We start from the raw sequence: 20404 nt of genomic DNA on the forward strand, positions 1-20404 counted from the left end.
CACTAATGGGCCATGGGGGACCTTAAAATAAATAAGTGGAAAGTCAGGGGACTTAGTTATCTAAAGAGGAACAAGGTCATGTTGTACCTGTGCTGACAAAAGATAGACATTGCACTGTTGCAGGAGACTCACCTGACACGGGAAAAGATGGAGATGGTTGTGAAAAAATGGAAAGGGGTTGTGGTGGGCTCAACATATTCTGCTAATGCTAGGGGAGTGCTCATCTGGGTGCCGCCGCATGTCGCGTTTCAACTGTTGCAGGAAATGGCGGAAGCGGATGGGAGGATGGTCATAATGAAGGGATTGGTGGAGAATAGGGAGATAAGCATTGTAAATACATACGCCCCCAATCAGAATACGGCAGCATATTTCAGAACTCTGTGTACTAACCTTAGCATATGTATGGGGAGTGCGGTGATCTGGGGTGGGGATTTTAACTGTGTATTAAACCCCAGGGTGGATAGATCAGATGGAAAGATTGCTAGACCCGCCCCAGCCGCTAAAGCGTTGCAGACACTACTAGACGACTTTGGTCTGGCAGATGTGTGGAGAACGAGACACCCCCAAGAAAGGCAATACTTGCACTATTCCGCCCTGCAGCAATTACATACGAGGCTGGACTATGTCTTTGCTATGTCGGAGGTAATAACAGAGATTACACAAGCAGAATATAAAGCGAGGGTCCTCTCGGACCACTCGCCCCTGGTCCTCGGATGGCAATATCGCCCCCCGAGAGCAAGGATTTCGACATGGCGCCTCCGGGCAGAGGCACTTAAGGATCCCTCTCTCAGGGAAGACATGAGGGAGGAGATTATAAACTATTTTGAGATGAATATGGGTAGCGTGGACTCGGCAAGCACATTATGGGAAGCCTTCAAGGTGGTGATGCAAGGCATAGCCATAGCAAAGCAAAATCTAAAGGCCTGCAAGGTGGGATCTTGGCTGACCTACAAGAAACAGAAAGGGAACTGGAAAAGGCATTGAGGGGTGGAGGCGACACGGAGGGAGACATGGAGCTGATACTAAAACTGCAGCAGAAATGTGCGGGGCAATGGGAAAGACTGTGTAACCTCAACTATAAAAAATATATAGAGACACATCATGCGGGAGGGGATAAAACAGGAAGGCTTTTGGCATGGTTATACAAGAGCGAAACCCCCAGACCCACGATTAGAACGATAACGAGAGAAGATGGTAGTGTCGCTGACACTCAAGAGGGCGTTAATTAGGAGTTTGCAGATTATTAAAGGTTACTATATGGGGATGAGGAGGGAAGTAGCTATGCGGCAATAACAGAAACACTGGAGGACATAGGACTGCCTACGATAAGTGCTGAGGAAAGAGAGGAGCTGGATGCACCGATTATTTTGGAGGAGTTAGAAGAAGTGGTGAGGCAGCTGCCTACTAGTAAGACTCTGGGGGCGGACGGGTTCCCAAGTGAATTTTATAAAGTATATACGGAGGAAGTGCTCCCCCCAATGTTAGAAATGTTAAATGAAGCGTTTCAGGTGGGACGGCTGCCAGAGTCACTTAGAGAAGCGATCATAATACCACTTCCCAAACCCAACAAGCATGGGCATAACTGTGGCTCCTACAGACCTTTGTCGATGTTGAACCAGCACAGCAAGATATTGACGGCTGTCTTGGCAAACAGACTGCAGAGAGTTATTGGCAAACTAATACACCCCAACCAGACAGGCTATGTCCCGAATAGGAATATAACTCATAATCATAGACGACTCCAACGGGTTGTTGAATTGGGGAGCAGGAACGAGGGCGAAATGGCAATTGTGTCCTTGGACGCGGTAAAGGCTTTCGATTCAGTCAACTGGCCATGGCTGCTGGCGGCCCTGGCGGGCTATTGAATGGGGGCTGGATACATAAGGTGAGCGAAGATGCTATATAGTGAATCGTTGGGCAGGGTCAGAACAGGATCAGTGATATCCGAAAGATGGCAACTTAGTAGAGGCACCAGACAGGGATCCCCATGGTCCCCAATGCTCTATATACTAACCCTGGAGCCCCTAGCAATATACCTTAGACAACAATATGATACTATAGGTATCGAGGTGGGAGGGGAACAACACTTGATCTCCTTATATGCGGATGACTTGCTGCTGTACTGGAGGCACCCGGAGGAAAATCTCCAGTACATCCTGGAAGTGATATAGAGATATGCGGGGTGGTCTAGTATAGCGGTGAATCCTCAAAAATATAGTATTTTCCCGTTAGACAGCTATAAGGGAATCCCTGTGGGACGATTACCGGTGTTACAAATACCATGGCCGGTTAGTACTTTCCGGTATCTTGGGATAGACGTGTACCACACAGTGGAAGAGGAACACAGGCACAATACCGAGGTAGCCATTGAGAAAATCAAGAAGTGTATGAAATTCTGGGTGAAGCTGCCCCTAGCAATGATGGGACGAGGGGCAATGCTTAAGATGGTGGTCCTACCTAGGCTCCTATATTATTTTGGGAATATTCCATACCTGATACCCAAGAAGTTTTTCACTGAACTGAACAGCATGTGTAGGGATTTCCTGTAGCATGGTACCCGGAATAGGGTGGCACTATGGAAGCTGAAGAACTTTTATGAAAAGGGAGGGATAAAACTGCCTAATTATGAGGTCTATTATGTAGCGGGCCAACAGCAGTATATCGCCAAATGGCCCTCAGATGAAGTGACCCCCGAATCCAGGTTGTTTGGACATGATTGTGCCCCATTTTATTTAAGTTATCCATCTAGACAATGTTTACTTAGTCACTACCAGCCCCAATTTACAACTAGTGTATCCCACAAAGAGTTGGTCACACTGACGTAATCTTGCCAGTCTTGAAATATAGAAACTAAGTGTCCTCCTAGGGTCTAATCTATGTAGCCTTTCCTCCTCCTTACTTGCGTGAGGGGTAGGGTAAAAAGCGTGCACTGTTATTTTTTGTGACAGGTGAAAATCTGAGACCATTTTTGGCAAAAAAGAGGGTTTGACCCTAAGAGCAACTTCATCTTTGTAAAAGACGGTAGGCCCGCTAGAAAGTGCCCGCAACTCACTTACCCTGCGGGCTTATGTAATTGTCCCTAGAAGTATGGTTTTTAAAATAAGGAGCTTTAACTGACAAGAATGTAAAGGCACAAACGGGATGCATGTATGGAACTTTAATACTAAGTTTAAGTCCCACATAGGTACTTGAAAAGGTATTGGGAGGAAACACATTATTATGACCTTTTAAGAATTGTGTAATCAAAGGTATTTTGAAGTAAGATTCTTCCTCTGAGGAGCGCTTAAAAATGGATAGCGCTGCTAAGTAACCCTTTATCGTGCCAACCTGGAGCCCCAGATTGGCCAAGTATAGCAGAAAAGACAATATTGTGGGAATATTACACTGAAAAGGCTCCACATTCTTATCTCTGCACCTTACTGAACTTGTTCCAACGACACCGGTACAGAGATTTTGTTGCTGGCCTTCTGGCCGAAAGCAAAATCTCCATAACGTCATCTAGAAGGTCCCAATTCTTGTATCTCAGCCTCTCAGAAGCCATGCGTGAAGGTTGAGTGTTTTGACCTCTTCATGGAGAACTCAACCTTCCTCTCGTGAGAGCAGGTCCTGTCTTTGTGGAAGACGTATTGGAGGGCAGATGGACATGACCAGAAGGTCCGGGTACCACGTTCTCCTGGCCCAATCCGGGGCAATTAGGATCATGGTTTTGCTGAACCTTCTTAGCCTCCTGATTACTTGAGGGATCACGGGGACTGGAGGAAACGCGTACAGAAGCAGAAAATCCCAGTCCACCACGAACGAGTCTCCTAGAGCTCCTCTCTCAGGAAATTCGCTTGAGCAATACAGTTCGCACTTCCGGTTGACCCTGGTCGCGAACAGATCCACTTGAGGGGTTCCCCAAAGGGCGAAGATCTCTCGAAGGACTTCCTGAGCTAGTTCCCATTCGTGGGAGACTGTGCTCTGCTTGCTCAGAGCGTCCGCCGCTGTGTTTTCCTCTCCGGCTAGATGAACTGCCGACAGAGAAATCCCTTCTTGTATTGCCCAGAACCAGACTGCATTGCCTCTCTGCACAGTGGTAGTGACCCTACTCCTCCTCTCTTGTTGAGGTAGTACATGGCCACTGTATTGTCCGTCATTATCAGGACATTCTTTCTCTGCACAGAGGGCAGAAAGGCCTTCAGCACTAGTCTGATTGCCCTCTGCTCCAATAGGTTGATGCGTATTTTGGACTTCGATGGAGACCAACGACCGCTGATAGTCAAATCATTGGTATGAGCTCCCCACCCAGTAAGTGAGGCGTCCATCACTACTGCTATCTCCGGCCATGGTTGCCAAAAAGATTCTCCCTTGAGGATATTGTCGTTGCAAGTCCACCATCGAAGATCCTGCGCCACTCTGGCCGGAACTTGCAAAACATCTGACATTTCCCCTGAAAATTGGGACCATTGAGTGCTAAGGGCCCACTGTAGGGATCTCATCCGCAATCTGGCTTCTGGCACCAGAAAAATGCAGGATGCCATAAAACCGAGCAACCTCAGAAAATCGAAGGCCGGTATATACTGGGCATTCTGGAATTTTGTTACCAACTACAGAATGTGGTGAGCTCTCTCTTCGGGAAGCGAGGCTTTCCCCGAGCAAGTATCCAGGACTGCTCCGATAAACTGGGGCTTCTGTGATGGCATCATATTTGACTTTAAGTTCAGAGAAAAGCCCAGTCTGTGAAGGAAGTGGCAGGTCTTGGTCAGATGCTCCTGGGCTTGTTCGGGGAAGTGTGCCCTGATCATCCAATCGTCCTGGTAGGGGTAGACTTGAATCCCCCCTCTCCTGAGACTCGCTCCACTACTGCCATCAACTTGGTGAAAACTCTTGGGGCGGAGGTCAACCCGAAAGTCAGAACTCGAAACTGATGGTGAGAATTGCCAATCGCAAACCGCAGGTACTTCCTGTGTTTGAGATATATTGGCACATGAAAGTAAGCAGCCTGAAGGTCCAATGATACCAACCAGTCTTGGAGTTGGAGAGCCTGAAGGATCTGAGAAAGTGTGACCATCTTGAACTTGTCCTTCCTGAGGAACTTGTTCAAGTTTCTCAAGTCCAAGATGGGTCTCAATCCTCCGTCCTTCTTTGGTATGAGGAAATATGGGGAATAGCAACCCTTGTTCCTCTCCGCTACAGGTGAATGTTCTACTGCCCCTTTCTGTAGCAAGGTTAAGACTTCCCGCAACAGGAGCGGGTCTGGATGTTTGGCAGAGTTGTAACCCGGCGGTTTCTTTTGAAAAGGAAGGCAGTAACCATGGAATACTGCTTCCAGTGCCCGAGCATCTGAAGTAATGGCCCGCCATTCTTCCAGATGCTTCGAGATCCTGCCTCCCTCCGGGGTCTTGTGGGTCAAAACCTCAGAGTAGCTTTGCGGCAGCTGCAACAGCGGCCGAAAGGACAGTTGCCGTTGCTGGGGCAGATCTAGTACCTTTTCCTCTCGCCCGAGGAAATTTCCTTTGTCCCCTTTGACTGGCCTGTCCCCTTCACTTTCCAAATGAGGACTAAAATCGGAAGGGACGACCCCTCCAGGAAGGTGAGCCTGTATAGGGCTGTTGTTGAGGTTGACGTATAGCGGCACCAAGTGATTTTGCTGCTGCTTTGGCGATCTGCAGCTTCTTCAAACTCTCATCCGCCTTGCTGCCGAACAACCAGTCTTCCCTGCACATCCGGTGCAAAACCTGACTTCCTCAGCCACGCAAATCTACATAGCACCGTACTAGATGCCATGGACCTACTGATACTGTCAGCCGTGTCCAAATCTGATTGAAAGCATTACCCCAAAGCCTCCTTTCCATCCCTTACTATGGACAGAAAACCTTCCCGTTCCTCACCTTCAAGGATGTGTTCAGCCGCCGCTGTCATACAGTCCCACGGGGTGTATGTAAATCTTGCAAGGGTGCAAGTTACAATTGTGGATTTTAATGCCATGCTCCATGACGAAAAAATCTTTCGGGACCATGCAGCGATCTTCTTATCATCCCTGTCTGGGGAAATTGTAGGATATGCCGCATTCCTAGTAGAAGTAGCTGCTTGAACTACAAGACTCTCAGGTGATGGATGTTTACTTAAATATTCAGGATCTGAAGAACAGGGCCTCTATTTTGAAACATATTTTTTATTTACTGCCGGAGTAGACTCCTGGTTTCCCCATGAAATTTTCACCTTCCTTTGTAGAGCTACGTGAAAATATGGGATCTTGTTGAGGTCCCTCCGAAAGGATGTCAGTCATATAATCCTCCTGATAAATAGGTGAATTTCTGCTCCACCCCATAAATTCAGTTACCCTGTTCATTAACTTTCTATATCATGCATCAGCATGCTTGAGGGTCAATCAACTCCTCAGGGACCTGTTTTGTTCCAAATTTCACTCCCGCAGGTGAAACCTCTTCTTCTAATGAACCTCCCTCATAAATGGAGGACATGGTTCTAAAGAAATCCTGCCTACTTTCAGGGTGAAATAATTTCTCAGGTGGCATAGATTTCAACGCAGATGTCGATTTCGCAACAGGAATGAACGAAGTCGTCGACAAGGGTGTTGATGGCGTCACCGTTATAGGCATTGCCTTCGATACAGTTGAGGTAACCATCGACACTTTCGAAGGAATTGTCGACGCTGTTCAAGGAGCCTTCAACACCGTCGGCTGTGCACTCAACGTAAACTTTTTGGAATGGTCTGTCGACACCCTGTGCTCGATCGCCTTCGATAGAGGCTTTGAGGAAGTCTTCAACAAGGATTTTGAAGGCGGATGAGTATTTGATACCATTTTATCGAGTACTACCCCCCATTTTTGCACCGGTAGGCGTTTTCTATGAGGCTTTGTGGAAGATTCCCTGGACGACACCCTCGACGATTTCTCGTTAGATTTTCTTGTCTTAGATCTTCCCCTGTCACTTTTTGTATGAGCAGGGGCACAGCCTTCGCTAGACTTTTTTGAGGGGGTCTGGGCCGCATTCTCAAAAGTCTTTAGCATAGATGTTCTGAAGGCTTCCCACTTTCCTAGGGAATCATCTTTTGACGGACATGTGATAACTTCCTCAGACGACGTCGACGAGGAGGAAGATGGAGACCGGTGTCGTCTTTTCTTTGCCTTTTTTGAGGAAGAAGAGGACTTCCTGGACTTTTTAGGTTTGTGATGTTTTAAAGCAGACTCGGCCGAGTCTCTTTTTTCCCTCTAAGAAAACTTCGAAGACTCCTCCCCCACCGCCAGTTTACCTCTCCGTTCCTTTAATGCTTTATGGGTCATCGACTGACGGGAACCGCACTCGTCTATACGGTGGTCGGAACCGAGGCACCAGAAGCAATTCGGATGGGAGTCAGTCAGCGACATCTTTCTCCCACATTCCTGGCATTTTTTTTAATCCAGTCTTTGGCATGGAAGGATTTGATGAGGACTACATTTTCACGAACTGAAGCGCCGTTTTCTTGATCCGAAGCAAAGCTAACGGAAAAACAGAACTGAGGCCAACGGGCGCGGCTCGAGGCATTTATACAGCGGATGACATTGGCGCTCTACTGATGCCGCCGAGGGACATCGACGCCGCAGCCTCGAGTGCAACGCCCTCTGGTGGAGAGAAACATATTTAACATGAGGAATATGTGGGAGGACACAATCCATTCGAAGACCAATTTACATGGTGTAGTGACTACCTTATTCCTAGTCCATAGTCCCCTTTCCTCCATACTTGTGGGACATTCCGTCCATCGGGACAGGACCAGAGCACTTTTAAAGCATCAAAAAACATGTCTTTATTTTTACGCAGGGCCACCACACATGACCGTATGCCCGCCTTTTTGTGCTCAGCCCTGCGCATCGCCCTTCAGTCCTTTTCTAGCGCCAGGTCCAGGACCATTTAACAACAATAGAGGATACTTATTACAGGGGCCGGCGGGCAGGTGTATGGAGGAAAGGGGACTAGGGATTAGGAGTAAGGTAGTCACAACAGTGAGTAACTTAGTCATACTCCTACGTCCCTTCCCGTTCCATTTCCTCCCAACTTGTAGGAGATTCCCAAGCAATGACCATAGGAAATACGGGTGGATGGAAAATCCCTTATTGAAACAAATTATTAAGAACTGCCTGGCCAAATTGGGCATCAGCCTGGGAGCTCAGGTCAAGACAATGCTTGCAAAAAGCCAATGGGGAAGCCCACATGGCAGCCTTGGCTATGGACTCCCAAGGGATGTATTTCCAGAAGGCAACAGCAGCCGCTTTGCCACAGACCGATGTGCATGAATGCCCTTTGAGGGCTGAAGGCCTTGAGTTTTGTAGGCCTCGGAAATACATAAAGCTATCCAATGAGAGATGGACGCTTTCGAGGCTGGTTTACGTGTTGGGTCACCAAACTTAACAAAGAGTTGTGAAGAACTTCTAAGTTTGCTCATTCTGTCGAGGTAAAACTTGAGAGCACGTCCAACGTCTAGATTGTGTAAAACCCTCTCTGCATCAAAGACCAGGTTCGGGAAGAAGACTGGTAAAGATATAGACTGGTTTAAGTGAATTCAGAAACCACTTTGTGAAGGAAAAAAGGATGAGTGCAAAGCACAACTTTATCCTTGTGGAAAGTTAGGAACGGATGTTCGACAGAGAGCTTGAAGCTCACTTATTCCTCTTGCAGATGTTACAGCAATCAAAAAGGCCACCTTCCAGGAAAGCTACTTGAGTGGGGTAGTGGCCATAGGTTCAAAAGGCTTATGACCTAAAGCGGTGAGTACCACATTCAGATCCCATTTTGGATGAGGGGCCCAAACTGGCAAAAAATGATGGAGAAGAACAAGTTACTTACCAACTGTAACATTCTTTCGACTGGATGTTGCTCCCAAGTATTCCTCATCTTGTGATAATTCGTTTCGCCAGCTTCACTGCATCGGAATTTTTTTCTCGGTCGAGGGCGCTGTGCTCGAGGTCGTGGCGTCGAATGTCCCTCGACGGGCTCCGTACCGTGTCGACGTCACAGATGGTATAAATGGCTTGAGCCGCGCCCATTGGGTTCAGTTCTGTTTTTTCGAGGAAATACTCGTGGAACATCTAGGCGTGTGCTGTGACTGAAAGGCCCATCGTGAGAGGAAATTGTAAGAAAATGTAAACTATACTGCGGGGTAGGCTGGGAGGGTCGATGAGGAATACGTGGAAGGAACATCCAGTCGAAAGAACGTTACAGTTGTTAAGTAACTTGTTCTTCGAATGGATTGTGTCCTCCCACGTATTCCTCATCTTGTGTCATGGTTCACAATAAAGGCTCCATGGATCCGATGGGCCCCCCCCAGCCAGCGACTCTAGTAAAGGGCTTTTCAAGCCACAAGAGCCTCTTGGGCTCAGTCCTGGCGCCGTTGGCGCCAGGCTCATAATATGGGATAAATCATGTGGAACTACTCGCCCAGTCTAGCCAGGCTGAGCCTTTCCGTTTCCTCAGGGTGTAGCTCAGGGACTATTTTATTCAAAGAACAGGGTGTGGTAAAGGGACTACTTTACCTGGGACTACTTGCAAGGCTATTTAAGCCACGCCCTGCATACAGAACACGCTTCGCGTTATTCTGCACTCCTGCAGCGTAACGCTCACCGTGTCTGTTCTGTTCCTGAACTTCTACAGCCACGCCCGTCCAGGACTTCATCCATCGGTACCTGGAAGGGAAAAGGACAGAAGAAAAACAAGTCAGTACAACGGCTAAGCCTTACCTGCAGCATCCTTCCATCGGTTGCTTCTTCGGCTTCTTCAGCGGCTCCCGGGCCATCGCACCGGCTGAAAGGGACGGTCTTCGTTCTGGCTGTAAGAGTCCTCTCGGGTTCATCATCCTTCCGGAGCATCTTCGGAGCGGTTCCTCCATTCTTCATTCCAGCGCCGCGCTGCCTCTGCAAAAGAAGAAGAGTGACAGGTTAGTCACGCACGGAAAGGAAAAACAGTACTTCAGACTTACAGCGCTTCATTCTTGCGCTTCCACTGCTCAGCGTTCTAAGTCCATTTGAACCCTCATGCAAAATCCATTCGAAGTCGCGCATGAAAGTAAGGACAAAGACACTGATTAAAAGGAGTTGGGGCAAAATAAACACTCAAAGACTTTATACCAATCAATCATTGGCATAGAGACTTACCTGTTTGACCAAGCTCTCCAAGACTCGGCAATCGCTCATCGGATCAGTGAAGTAACTCGATCCTGGAAAGACTGTTATTCGCGCCCCTGCTAGATTGCAGGACTGAGAGCCTACCTTACAAGGTGAGAGCAAGCGGAGAAGGGCATCAGGTGGTGGCGAAGGTGGGTCCAACTCAACTCCCTCTCCTGTCGCTAATACCTTATTTTGACCTTGCAGACCAAAGCCTTGGGAGGGTGATAACAAGGGAGAAGTCGCAGCGACATCACCAATCACGCAGCACCACGCCAGCGCAGACATCATTCGTGCAGCCACGTGCTACGCCCCTGTGGAGACCAGGTGAGTGTAACATCTTGTGATAGATTCCCATAGCTTAGACCAATTTGGAGGAGGGAGTGCTAGTTTTTGTTTTCATGTACATAGTGAAGTACTGCTCTGGCAAAAAGTCCCTCATTTGAGGATGAGGCATCTAAGCAGTAATGTTTGATGAAGGTATGCATTGATGCCCATGTTGTAGCTGAGCAAATATCTTTTTCAGGGACTCCCCTCTTCAAAGCCGCAGAAGTAGCCATTCCCCTTGTGGAGTGAGCATGTAACCCATCCGGTGGGTCTTTTCCTGCTAATCTGTAGCATTCCAATATAGCTAGAATAATCCAGCGGGATATGGTTTGTTTTGTCACTCCTAACCCCAATTTATGACCTGTGTATCACACAAAAAGTTGGTAGTCTTCACATAATGTTGACATTATTGCAATGTAAAAACTGAGAGCCCTCTTGGGGTCCAGCCAATGTAACCTCTCCTCTTCTTTTCCCAAATGAGGAGGATAGAATGCTGGTAAAACAATTTTCTGCGACAAATGGAAGTCGGAAACTACTTTCGGTAAGAAAGATGGTTTTACTTTCAGAATCACTTTGTCGTCATAAAAAGTGGTGTATGGAGGTTTACATGAGAGAGCCTATAGTTCACTAACCCTGCGGGCTGATGTTAATGCCACAAGAAGGACAGTTTATAGCGTTAAAAGCCTCAATGGACATGAGTGCAGAGGCTCAAATGGTATACATGTTAGGAATTTAAGAACTAAATTCAAATCCCGGGTTGGAACATGAAATGGTATTGGTGGATATACATTTGTAAGTCCTTTTAAGAACTGTATTATTAATGGTATTTTAAAATTAAGAGACCTCTTCCGCGGAGCGCTTAAAAATGGACAGCGCAGCAAGGTATCTTTTGATTGTTCCGATCTGGAGCCCCAGATTGGCTAGATGTAACAGGAAAGAAAGCACCATTGGTGTGCCACATTGAAAATGGTCCACATCTCTATCCTTGCACCAGTTACTGAATTTATTCCAACGACACCGGTACAAAGATTTTGTTGCTGGCCTCCTGGCCGAAAGCAAAATCTCCATTACGTCATCCGGAAGATCCCAATCCTTGAATCTGAACCTCTCAGAAACCATGCATGAAGGTTGAGTGTGTTGACCTCTGGATGGAGAACCCGACCTTCCTCTTGCGAGAGAAGATCCTCTCTTTGTGGAAGACGTATTGGAGGGCAGATGGACATCTCCAGAAGGTCCGGGTACCACGTCCTCCTGGCCCAATCTGGGGCAATTAGGATCATGGTTTTCCTGAACTTTCTCAACCTCCTGATTACTTGAGGAATCACAGGGACTGGAGGAAACGCATACAGCAGGGGAAAATCCCAATCCACTATGAATGCGTCTCCTAGAGCTCCTCTGGGAGGAAATTCCCTTGAGCAATACTGATCGCACTTCCGGTTTACCGAGGTTGCGAACAGATCCACTTGAGGGGTTCCCAAAAGGGCGAAGATCTCTAGAAGGACTTCCTGAGCTAACTCCCACTCGTGGGAGACTGTGCTCTGCCTGCTCGGAGCATCAGCCGCCGTGTTCTGCTCTCCGGCTAGGTGAACTGACGATAGAGAGATTCCTTCTTGTATTGCCCAGAACCAGAGCTGCATCGCCTCTCTGCACAGAGGTAGAGATCCTACGCTTCCTCTTTTGTTGAGGTAGTACATGGCCACTGTGTTGTCCGTCATTATCAGGACATTCTTTCTCTGTACAGAGGGCAGGAAGGCCTTCAGAGCTAGTCTGATTGCCCTCAGCTCCAAAAGGTTGATGTGTAGTCTGGACTCCGATGGAGACCAACGTCCGCTGATTGTCAGATTGTTGGTGTGCGCTCCCCACCCCGTGAGTGAGGCGTCCGTCACTACTATTATCTCCGGCCATGGTTGCCAAAAAGATTCTCCCTTGAGGATGTTGTTGTTGCAAGCCCACCATGATAGATTCTGAGCAACTGCTCTCGGGACTTGCAGAAGATCTGACATATTCCGAGAGAATTGGGACCACTGAGTTCTGAGGGCCCACTGGAGGGATCTCATTCTCAATCTGGCCTCTGGACCCAGAAAAATGCAGGATGCCATGAGGCCGAGCAACCTCAGGAAATCGAAGGCTGGTAGATGGTGGGCTTTTTGGAATTTTGTTACCACCTGCTGGACATGGAGAGCTCTCACCTCGGGCGGCGAGGCTTTCCCCGAGGAAGTGTCCAAGACTGCTCCAATAAATTGGACTTGTTGGGATGGTACCATGTGGGGCTTCTTGAAATTGAGGGAGAAGCCCAGGTTGTGGAGGAAGTGGCAGGTGATCAACAGGTGTTCCTGAGCTTGTTCTGCAGAACGTGCTCTGATTAGCCAGTCATCCAGGTAGGGGTATACGTGACTCCCCCCTCTCCTGAGACTCGCTGCCACTACCGCCATCAGTTTGGTGAAAACCCTCGGGGCAGAGGTCAGCCCGAATGGCAGAACTCGAAACTGATAGTGAGAACCACCAACTGCAAACCTCAGGTATTTTCTGTGCTTGCGATGGATTGGCACATGAAAATAAGCATCCTGAAGGTGACCGACATTATGTCGGTCGAATGGTTTCTAAGGTTTTGATTTGGTTAAATAATTTGGTCAGTGGTTGGGTTAGTTCGGACTGAAATTGTTTATAGAAATCCGCTGTGTACCCATCTTCTCCCGGGATCTTGCCTATTTTAAGCTTTTTGATGGCCTCTTCCACCTCCTCCTCTGTTATCTCCTTGTCTAGTGTATCCCTCTCTAGGTCTGTGAGCTGGGGTAGGGGGTAGTCTTCAAGATATTTCCTAATTTCATCCAGTGATTCACCCTCTTGTTTAGTATAAAGGGCTTTATAGAAGGCAGCAAATGATTCGGCTATGTGTTCAGTTTTTATCTGGGCGTTGCCCGCCCCGTCCTTGACCTTTTCTATGTGTCTGCCCGCCCTGTTTCCCCTCAGCCTATGTGCCTGAAGAGTTCCAACCCTGTCGCTCCTCTCATAGTATCTCTGCTTCGTGCATCTCATTTTTTTAACTACCTCTCCAATCAGGATTGTATGCAGAGCTTGTCTCTTCTCTCTCATTTCACTCAGGAGGTTTTCGCGGTCTATGTTTCCCTTGGTGAGCTGTGCCCTCATGGCCCGCAGGTCTTCCCGGATTCTGGATTCTATCAGGGCTCTCTCTCGCTTCTTGCTCGAACCCTCTGCGATGAGGAGACCCCTGAAGGTGGCCTTCGCTGCCTCCCAAACTGTAACCATTGGGACTTCCCCTGTGTCGTTTGATAAGAAGAAGGCTTCTATTTCGTTCTTAAGGAATTCCCTAAACACCTGGTCCCTCATGAGGGTGTCGTTACAGCGCCACCTCCGTGATTTCACGGTGGCTTGCAGCCGCCATTCCATAACGAGGAGTTCATGATCCGACCAGGTCACAGATTCAACCGCGGGGTTTCCAACCTCTCCCCCTCCCTCCTGCGACACCAGCAGCAAATCAATTCTGGTATATGTTTGGTGGGGAGGGGAGAAGAACGTGGAACCCCCAGGGGTTTGCCAGCATTTGCGCCATACGTCAACCCAGTAGTACTCTTGTAGGAGGTCCCTCAGGGCGAGATTATCTTTTGTGGGGGCTTTTGGTCCCGTCCCTTTGGCCGACCACCAGTCAAGATGGGGGTCTGTAATGAGATTGAAGTCTCTGCCCAGGATTGTGGCTCCCTCGGCCCACCCGTCCATGACCCCAAGAACCTTGTGGATAAACTTGACTTGGCCGGCGTTGGGCCCGTACAGGGTGGCTAGTGTGACTCGTGTGCCCTGGGCTGACCCCCTTGATCGCGAGAAATCTACCTCCAAAGTCCCTTTTCGTCTCTACATCAGTGACATGCAGCAATTTACCCAAGAGGATACCCACTCCCTCCTTCTTTGAGGATTTGTGCGAGGCCCAGAAGTTTCTACCTATCTCCTTTCCTTTGATTGTTGACTCGGCCCCCCCCCTTCTATAGTGGATTTCTTGTAGGAAGAGGGCCAGTAATTTCTGTTTGCGGAATAAGTTACTTGTGAGAGACCGCTTGTTTTGCGAGTTGAGACCTTTCACGTTGAGCGTACCGATCTGACCTTCAACCATGGTCGTCGCTATCCTTGCCCTGTAAAGCCTCAGTGAGTGCCCCCGTTATCATCCATAGACTTTAACGCCGGAACCATGGCATGGCGTTCCCTATTTCTTTCCCCTCCCCCTCCCCCGTCCCCTCCGCCCTCCCTTCCTCCCTCCCTGGTTCCCCATTTCCCTTACCCATTTTGGTAGGCGTCCGTCTCCATCGCCCGACATACATCAGGTTTAGTCAACGAACCACCAGGGCCGCTGCCTGGGCCCCGAGAGAGAAATAGTGTGGATCGTACCCTCCACCTTAACAGCGACGAATCCATCTTCCTAGCCCGGCATATCATCAACAATCATTTGTATGTTTGTCTTGGAATTGTTGTGGGCTTGCGAACTTTAATAGATGGTGGGGTTCATGCGAGAGCGACAAGATCCCTGCTATAGTTCTACTACAGGAAACTATGTATGTATCTCAATTATCTGTCGAAGGTTTTGTCTGTTACTCACAACCTGCTACTCGAGGGAATAAGGGTCGGCCCTCAGGTGGCCTAGCAATTTTAGTAAACAACGCCTGTAAATCCCCAACCAGGCTGGTTTATAAAGATTCCAATGTATTAGTTATAGAACTATTCCCTGTATCTCCACAGGATCAACATATCATTTTTATGTGCATCTATTGGAATAGAAAGCTAATAATGCTTAATAATATCATCGATATTCTTGATTCCATCTTAGAAGGTATCTTCATATACCATGAGGAAGTTGGTGTGGTGGTGGGGGGTGATTTTAACTCCTCCTGTTTAATCCACAATATAGTCCCGGGACAGCAATCCCATAAAGATACTACATCTGCTATGAATGGGAGAAAATGGGTGGAGTTTTTTCTTAATTGGGATATTCAGATAATTCCCACTGGAATGATGGATCTCACTTATACATGGTCTAGGGGAGGACATTATTCTTATATTGATCATTTTTTTAAATCATCTAATCTTTGTCTGGAAATTGACACAGTAAATGTTTTAAACTTGGGCTTTAGTGACCATAATGCGATATTGATAAAGCTAAAAATCGAAGGTTGGGGATTGACTTCTAATCGTTCTCTACAAATGGTTGAGAATGACAGAGCGGGCATAGCTGTGAGGTGGAACCCTCTTGTATGCCATCAGCTATCAGAGCGACTCAGAGATGACCTTGATTTGAATCCATTAGTGACTGAGAGTGACTCTTTATATATAGATCAATTTATCTCAAAGAGGATCGAATTCCATTTACTACAAATAGCTAAACAAAGAAAATCGGCACTGGATGTAAAACATCATGTACATAAATTTGATATTGAGATCTTTAAATTAAAGAAGCTAAGAAACTTTAAACTACGACGTCTATCTAGGTTATCTCTGGAATCTACACAATACTATTCTCATAAAAGGGCAATCCTTGCTACACATAAAACTGCTGTCAAAAATCTAAAAACACAACTTTATGTGAAAGATAATCAGAACATGATGTATCATATTTTGAAAAACGACACACGCAAAATATGGTCCCTATTAAGACTGATGAACGGCGATAATGTGGGGTTGAAAGAAAATGCCATCTCAGCGGATCAGTGGGCAAACTACATTAGGCTGAAATACGAGTTACCTTTAGTATTCCACAACAATTCCAAAACTGTAATTCAAAATACAATACCTACTCGCTCCCCTTGGAGCATTGAAGATGTAACACGTGCAATTAAGAAACTAAATCCTTCAAGGGCTATGGGACCTGATGGCATCCCTGCTTGTCTTTTTCGATCGGATATCCATTTGTGGGCTACCATTTTAAAAAACAAATTTGATGTGATATTTTCTTCTCAAGCAATTCCTAGTTCATGGTGTTCAGCTACTGTCATCCCCATATATAAAAAAGGCCCTATTAATGACCCTGGTAACTTTCGCCCGATTGTGCTAACTGACGCATCCTCTAAGGTATTCTCCCAACTGATCCTTGAAGAAATGCAAGTCTATATGAGAACCAATGCCATCCTGTCAAAATTTCAAACTGGTTTTCGTCAGAACATGGGATGCTCTCTTAATGCTTTACTGATATCTCACATCGAGTGGAACTCCAAACATAACAACACAGGTGCTGTCTATATGGCAGCTCTCGATCTGAGTTCAGCATTCGATACCGTGCTAAGGGAGCTCCTGTGGCGGAAGATGGAGGTGTTGGGTTTCCCGGCTTATTTGATCGCATTAATACGGCTTCTCCATACAGACACAACCTACAGAGTGCGCCTTAATAAAGAAGGTATGTTAACTGACAAAATTCCATCGAAAATTGGATTGAAACAAGGTTGTACTCTGGCTGCCGTACTGTTTAATCTGTATACTTGTGACATAGAGGAATGTTGGACAAAAGAAGTCATCTATCCCATCTTAATTGGTAGTACAAGACTGAACTATATTGGTTTTGCTGATGACATTCTTATTTTAGATAGAACACCATTTGGTCTCCAGCATAAACTAAATGCTTTCATCCGCTATGCTAATACTCATAACTTGAGAATCAATCACCACAAATCACGAATTATCATCTTTAGGGATGGTTATAAAAAGAGCTGCCCATACACTTGGCTCATGGAAAATACTCGGGTCACCATTACACATGAAATTAAATATCTAGGGTATCCTTTATCGAATGTTTACTCAAAAATCTGGTGGAAAAAGAAAATATGTGAGAAATCTAAACCTCTAATTTCACAGATGAAAATAATTATGGGTAAATATTGTGGCTTTTCTCTTTTACCTGTCATCCAATTCTACCTCCTTAAAGTCGAACCATCGCTACTCTATATATTAGACATGTGTATATATGAGATAGACGATATCTTAGACACACTTCAAGGTGGGATCTGGAAAAGCGTTTTGGGGCTTCCGGCATCAGTCCCAAATGATATTGTTCGTCATGAACTAGGTATCCTCCCTATATCTGCCAAACGGAACTGGAGACTCCTGAATAACTATACAAAAATCCTGGATCCCCCTGGTAATTCACTGTATGAAGACCTTAATGAATTTCTTCACATGGGTTGTATGAAATCTCTGACCCGATACGCGGAAAAAATGAACGATCTAATGGCTCTCGTGGGCATCCTGAAAGATGACTTAATACTAGGTTTACCTAGTTGCAAACAAAAGTTGTATCGCTACTACTGGAGCTGTCAGGCTGATAGAATTGGGTCTTACCGCTCATACTACGAATTTGCCCAATTCAGAAGAAAATTGGGAGATAGAGCTGGTTATATTACACAGTTTCCTTCTGCTATAGGTCGTAATATTTATTTACGGTTCAAATTGAATGTATTTCACACATATGAACGATTGTGTAAATGGGGCATCTCTGATAAAGAATCTAACAATGGTCTTTGCCGTTTTTGTAAGGATATGTTTTCTCTTGAGTCTCTTAAACATCTAGTTATCTACTGTGAACATTTTGAAATGTTGAGACTATCGAAGTTTGGAAACTATATAATCTCTAACTCAAACCTATCGCGTGAAGTACTATGGCAGCGATGCATGCTTGGTGAAAGTACTAAACTCATTCTAAGATTGTTATCTGTTTTAATAATTATTGAATCTGAGCTAAAGGATATAAATGATATAAGATGAGCTATAAATACTTATATGGTATGTGATACATGTAGGAATGTTGTTTAGCTATGCACAAATTCTTTTTAATTAGGTAGCATATATAATGTATGTATATGTAGGAATGTTGTTTAGCTATGCACAAATTCTTTTTAATTAGGTAGCATATATAATGTATGTGATTCATGTCAAAATGGGAAAATGAACTGGTGAAAATTCTGTTTTGTATGAAAAAAAAATTTCTTTGTAAAGGTTTTTAACCAAATACAATAAAAAAAAAAAAAAAAAATAGTGTGGATCGTACCCTCCAGGTTATACCTATAGGAACATTTTACAGGTTTAGTCAGAGTCCAATCCTTCTACAAGACCTCCCCCGCCCCAGCCCCCTATACTCCCGCTACATGTCCTGTGTCTCATAGGGGCAGGGTCCCACCGTGAACTAGCTTCCAGTGTGAATCGGGGGGGGGGGGGTTTCAAAGGTCTCGGGGGACGCACCTGGCCATCTTCTGACAACCGAGAACACCACCACTCCGTGTTTCAGACAGGTGGGACCCGAAACCTCCAACTATCAATTTCGGCATAAGCCTCGCCAGCCGTGGCAACATCACAATACAACATAACACGCCGCCAAACATGGAGGGGCCCATGAGGGCCATGCGGGCAAATGCAATACAATACAATAACATCAAATTTCTTAACTTTCTCCCCTTCCCTCTTAATCATTCGGATCCATCGCGCGGGCCTTGGCGTCAACAAAAGTGGAATGAATGTTTCTCCCCAATTCGCCAACGGCCACGGAGGGCGAGTGGGCGAGTGAACCACAACAGATCGGCACTGCATTCTTTTTAACTTCTCCTCTATCCGATAATCATGCGGATCCTCCACGTCCCTCCGAGGGGTGCCTGGTTTTTCTGAATTTCCGGGTGCCCTTCACTTTGTGTTTCCCTAGCCGAGGTCAGGGCCCCAATGGGGCACGGCTCGGTCCTCCGTCGGATCCGCCGTTCTCCCCCGAGGGCCCGGGGTGATCCCGATCAGTTCGTCGATGCCTCTCTGGATGTCCTCTTCTGTAACGAGCATTCAAAGGTTAGGATGAATGGGTGTCCCCAGCGGTACCGGACCCCCTTCTCCTGCAGCCACCTAGTGATCGGACCGCATTTTTTCCTCATTTGTAGCATGAGGGCGGATAGGTCCTGGTAGATTACCACCCTGGAGTTGTCGTATTGTATCTCTCTTAGAGTTCTAGCTCTTTCAAGTATTTTTGCTTTGTCTCTGTAATAGTGGAACTTCGCAAGCACAAAGCGTGGGCCCTTATCGCCTCGCCAGCTTGATGAATCCTATCAATCAGGATGGTTTCCCCGGAGTCAATTCCCAAGACAATCCTAATGATCTCCTGCGCTTTGCCCTGCAGGCCGGTCTGGGTCTCCCCCTCCACCTCCGTCAGGCCGAAGAATCGCAGGTTACATCTCCGTTCACGATTTTCCATGTCATCCACTTTGAGGCGGAGTTCCCCCTCGCGCCGCTGCATCTCTTTAAACCTTGCCTCCATCTGGGTCTCCAAGAAGACGGTGGACGCCTGGTTATTCTCTAACCCCTCCATTCTGTCCTCCAACGTGGAGACCTTGGTGGTGACGTCAGCTAGCTTGGCTCCCATGTCCGTTCTCATCCCCCTGATTTCGTCTAGGATTGTCTGGATATTGTTCTGCATGGTGTTCATGTCGGGGGTTGGGGTAGGTGGGGAGTTGATCTCCATCTCTTGTTTTAAGGGAGTGAATTGGTATCCTGCTAGGGTTTCTTTCCAACTCATGGGGGTGTCTCCACCTCTAGATCTTCGTGGTTTCCCAATGTTCCTCGAGGTCTCCCCCCGGTTCCGTACCAACTCCGATGATGTGTGGTGGTTAGGACGGGCGGGTCGGGCCCCAACCCCCCCGCGCCCCTGACAGCCAGTACTCACGGTTACTCCGACGTGGGGCCGGTGGGTGAGTTCAAAGGTCGCCGGGGTGGTGGTCGCTGTGGATGGCAAGTAGTAGGCTCCTAAATAGGGTGGTGAACCCCACAATGGGCCCTGCACTCCGCAGAGTGGCCCAAGCGCGCTCCCTCGTCGGCCCGGGCCTATTAGGTGTACGCCTCTGAGGGTTGCGTCGCAGCAGCAGCCGGGGGGAGTCCTTATGGTAGTTGTTGCAAAGATGTTCCCACCGCCGGGGGGCGAGAAG

The 20404-nt window shown here is 47.1% G+C and overlaps 1 protein-coding gene across 4 annotated transcripts in view; it reads right to left on the reverse strand.

The window, feature by feature from the left end:
• BRPF3 (bromodomain and PHD finger containing 3) overlaps positions 1 to 20404 on the reverse strand; it is a 795874-nt gene that overhangs the window by 747977 nt on the left and 27493 nt on the right. For 3 of the 4 annotated variants that reach the window (XM_069633430.1, XM_069633427.1, XM_069633428.1), the window contains exon 2: positions 9714 to 9887. The exons of the other annotated variant lie outside the window; for it this stretch is intronic. In XM_069633430.1, coding sequence (XP_069489531.1) covers positions 9714 to 9869 — 156 coding nt within the window. In that variant the 5' untranslated portion in view covers positions 9870 to 9887. The remainder of the gene's footprint in view (positions 1 to 9713; positions 9888 to 20404) is intronic. 4 annotated transcript variants of the gene reach the window in all.

Source organism: Ambystoma mexicanum, chromosome 13 (genome assembly GCF_040938575.1).
Source record: "Ambystoma mexicanum isolate Mex_15411 chromosome 13, UKY_AmexF1_1, whole genome shotgun sequence".
NCBI classification, from domain to species: Eukaryota; Metazoa; Chordata; class Amphibia; order Caudata; family Ambystomatidae; genus Ambystoma; species Ambystoma mexicanum.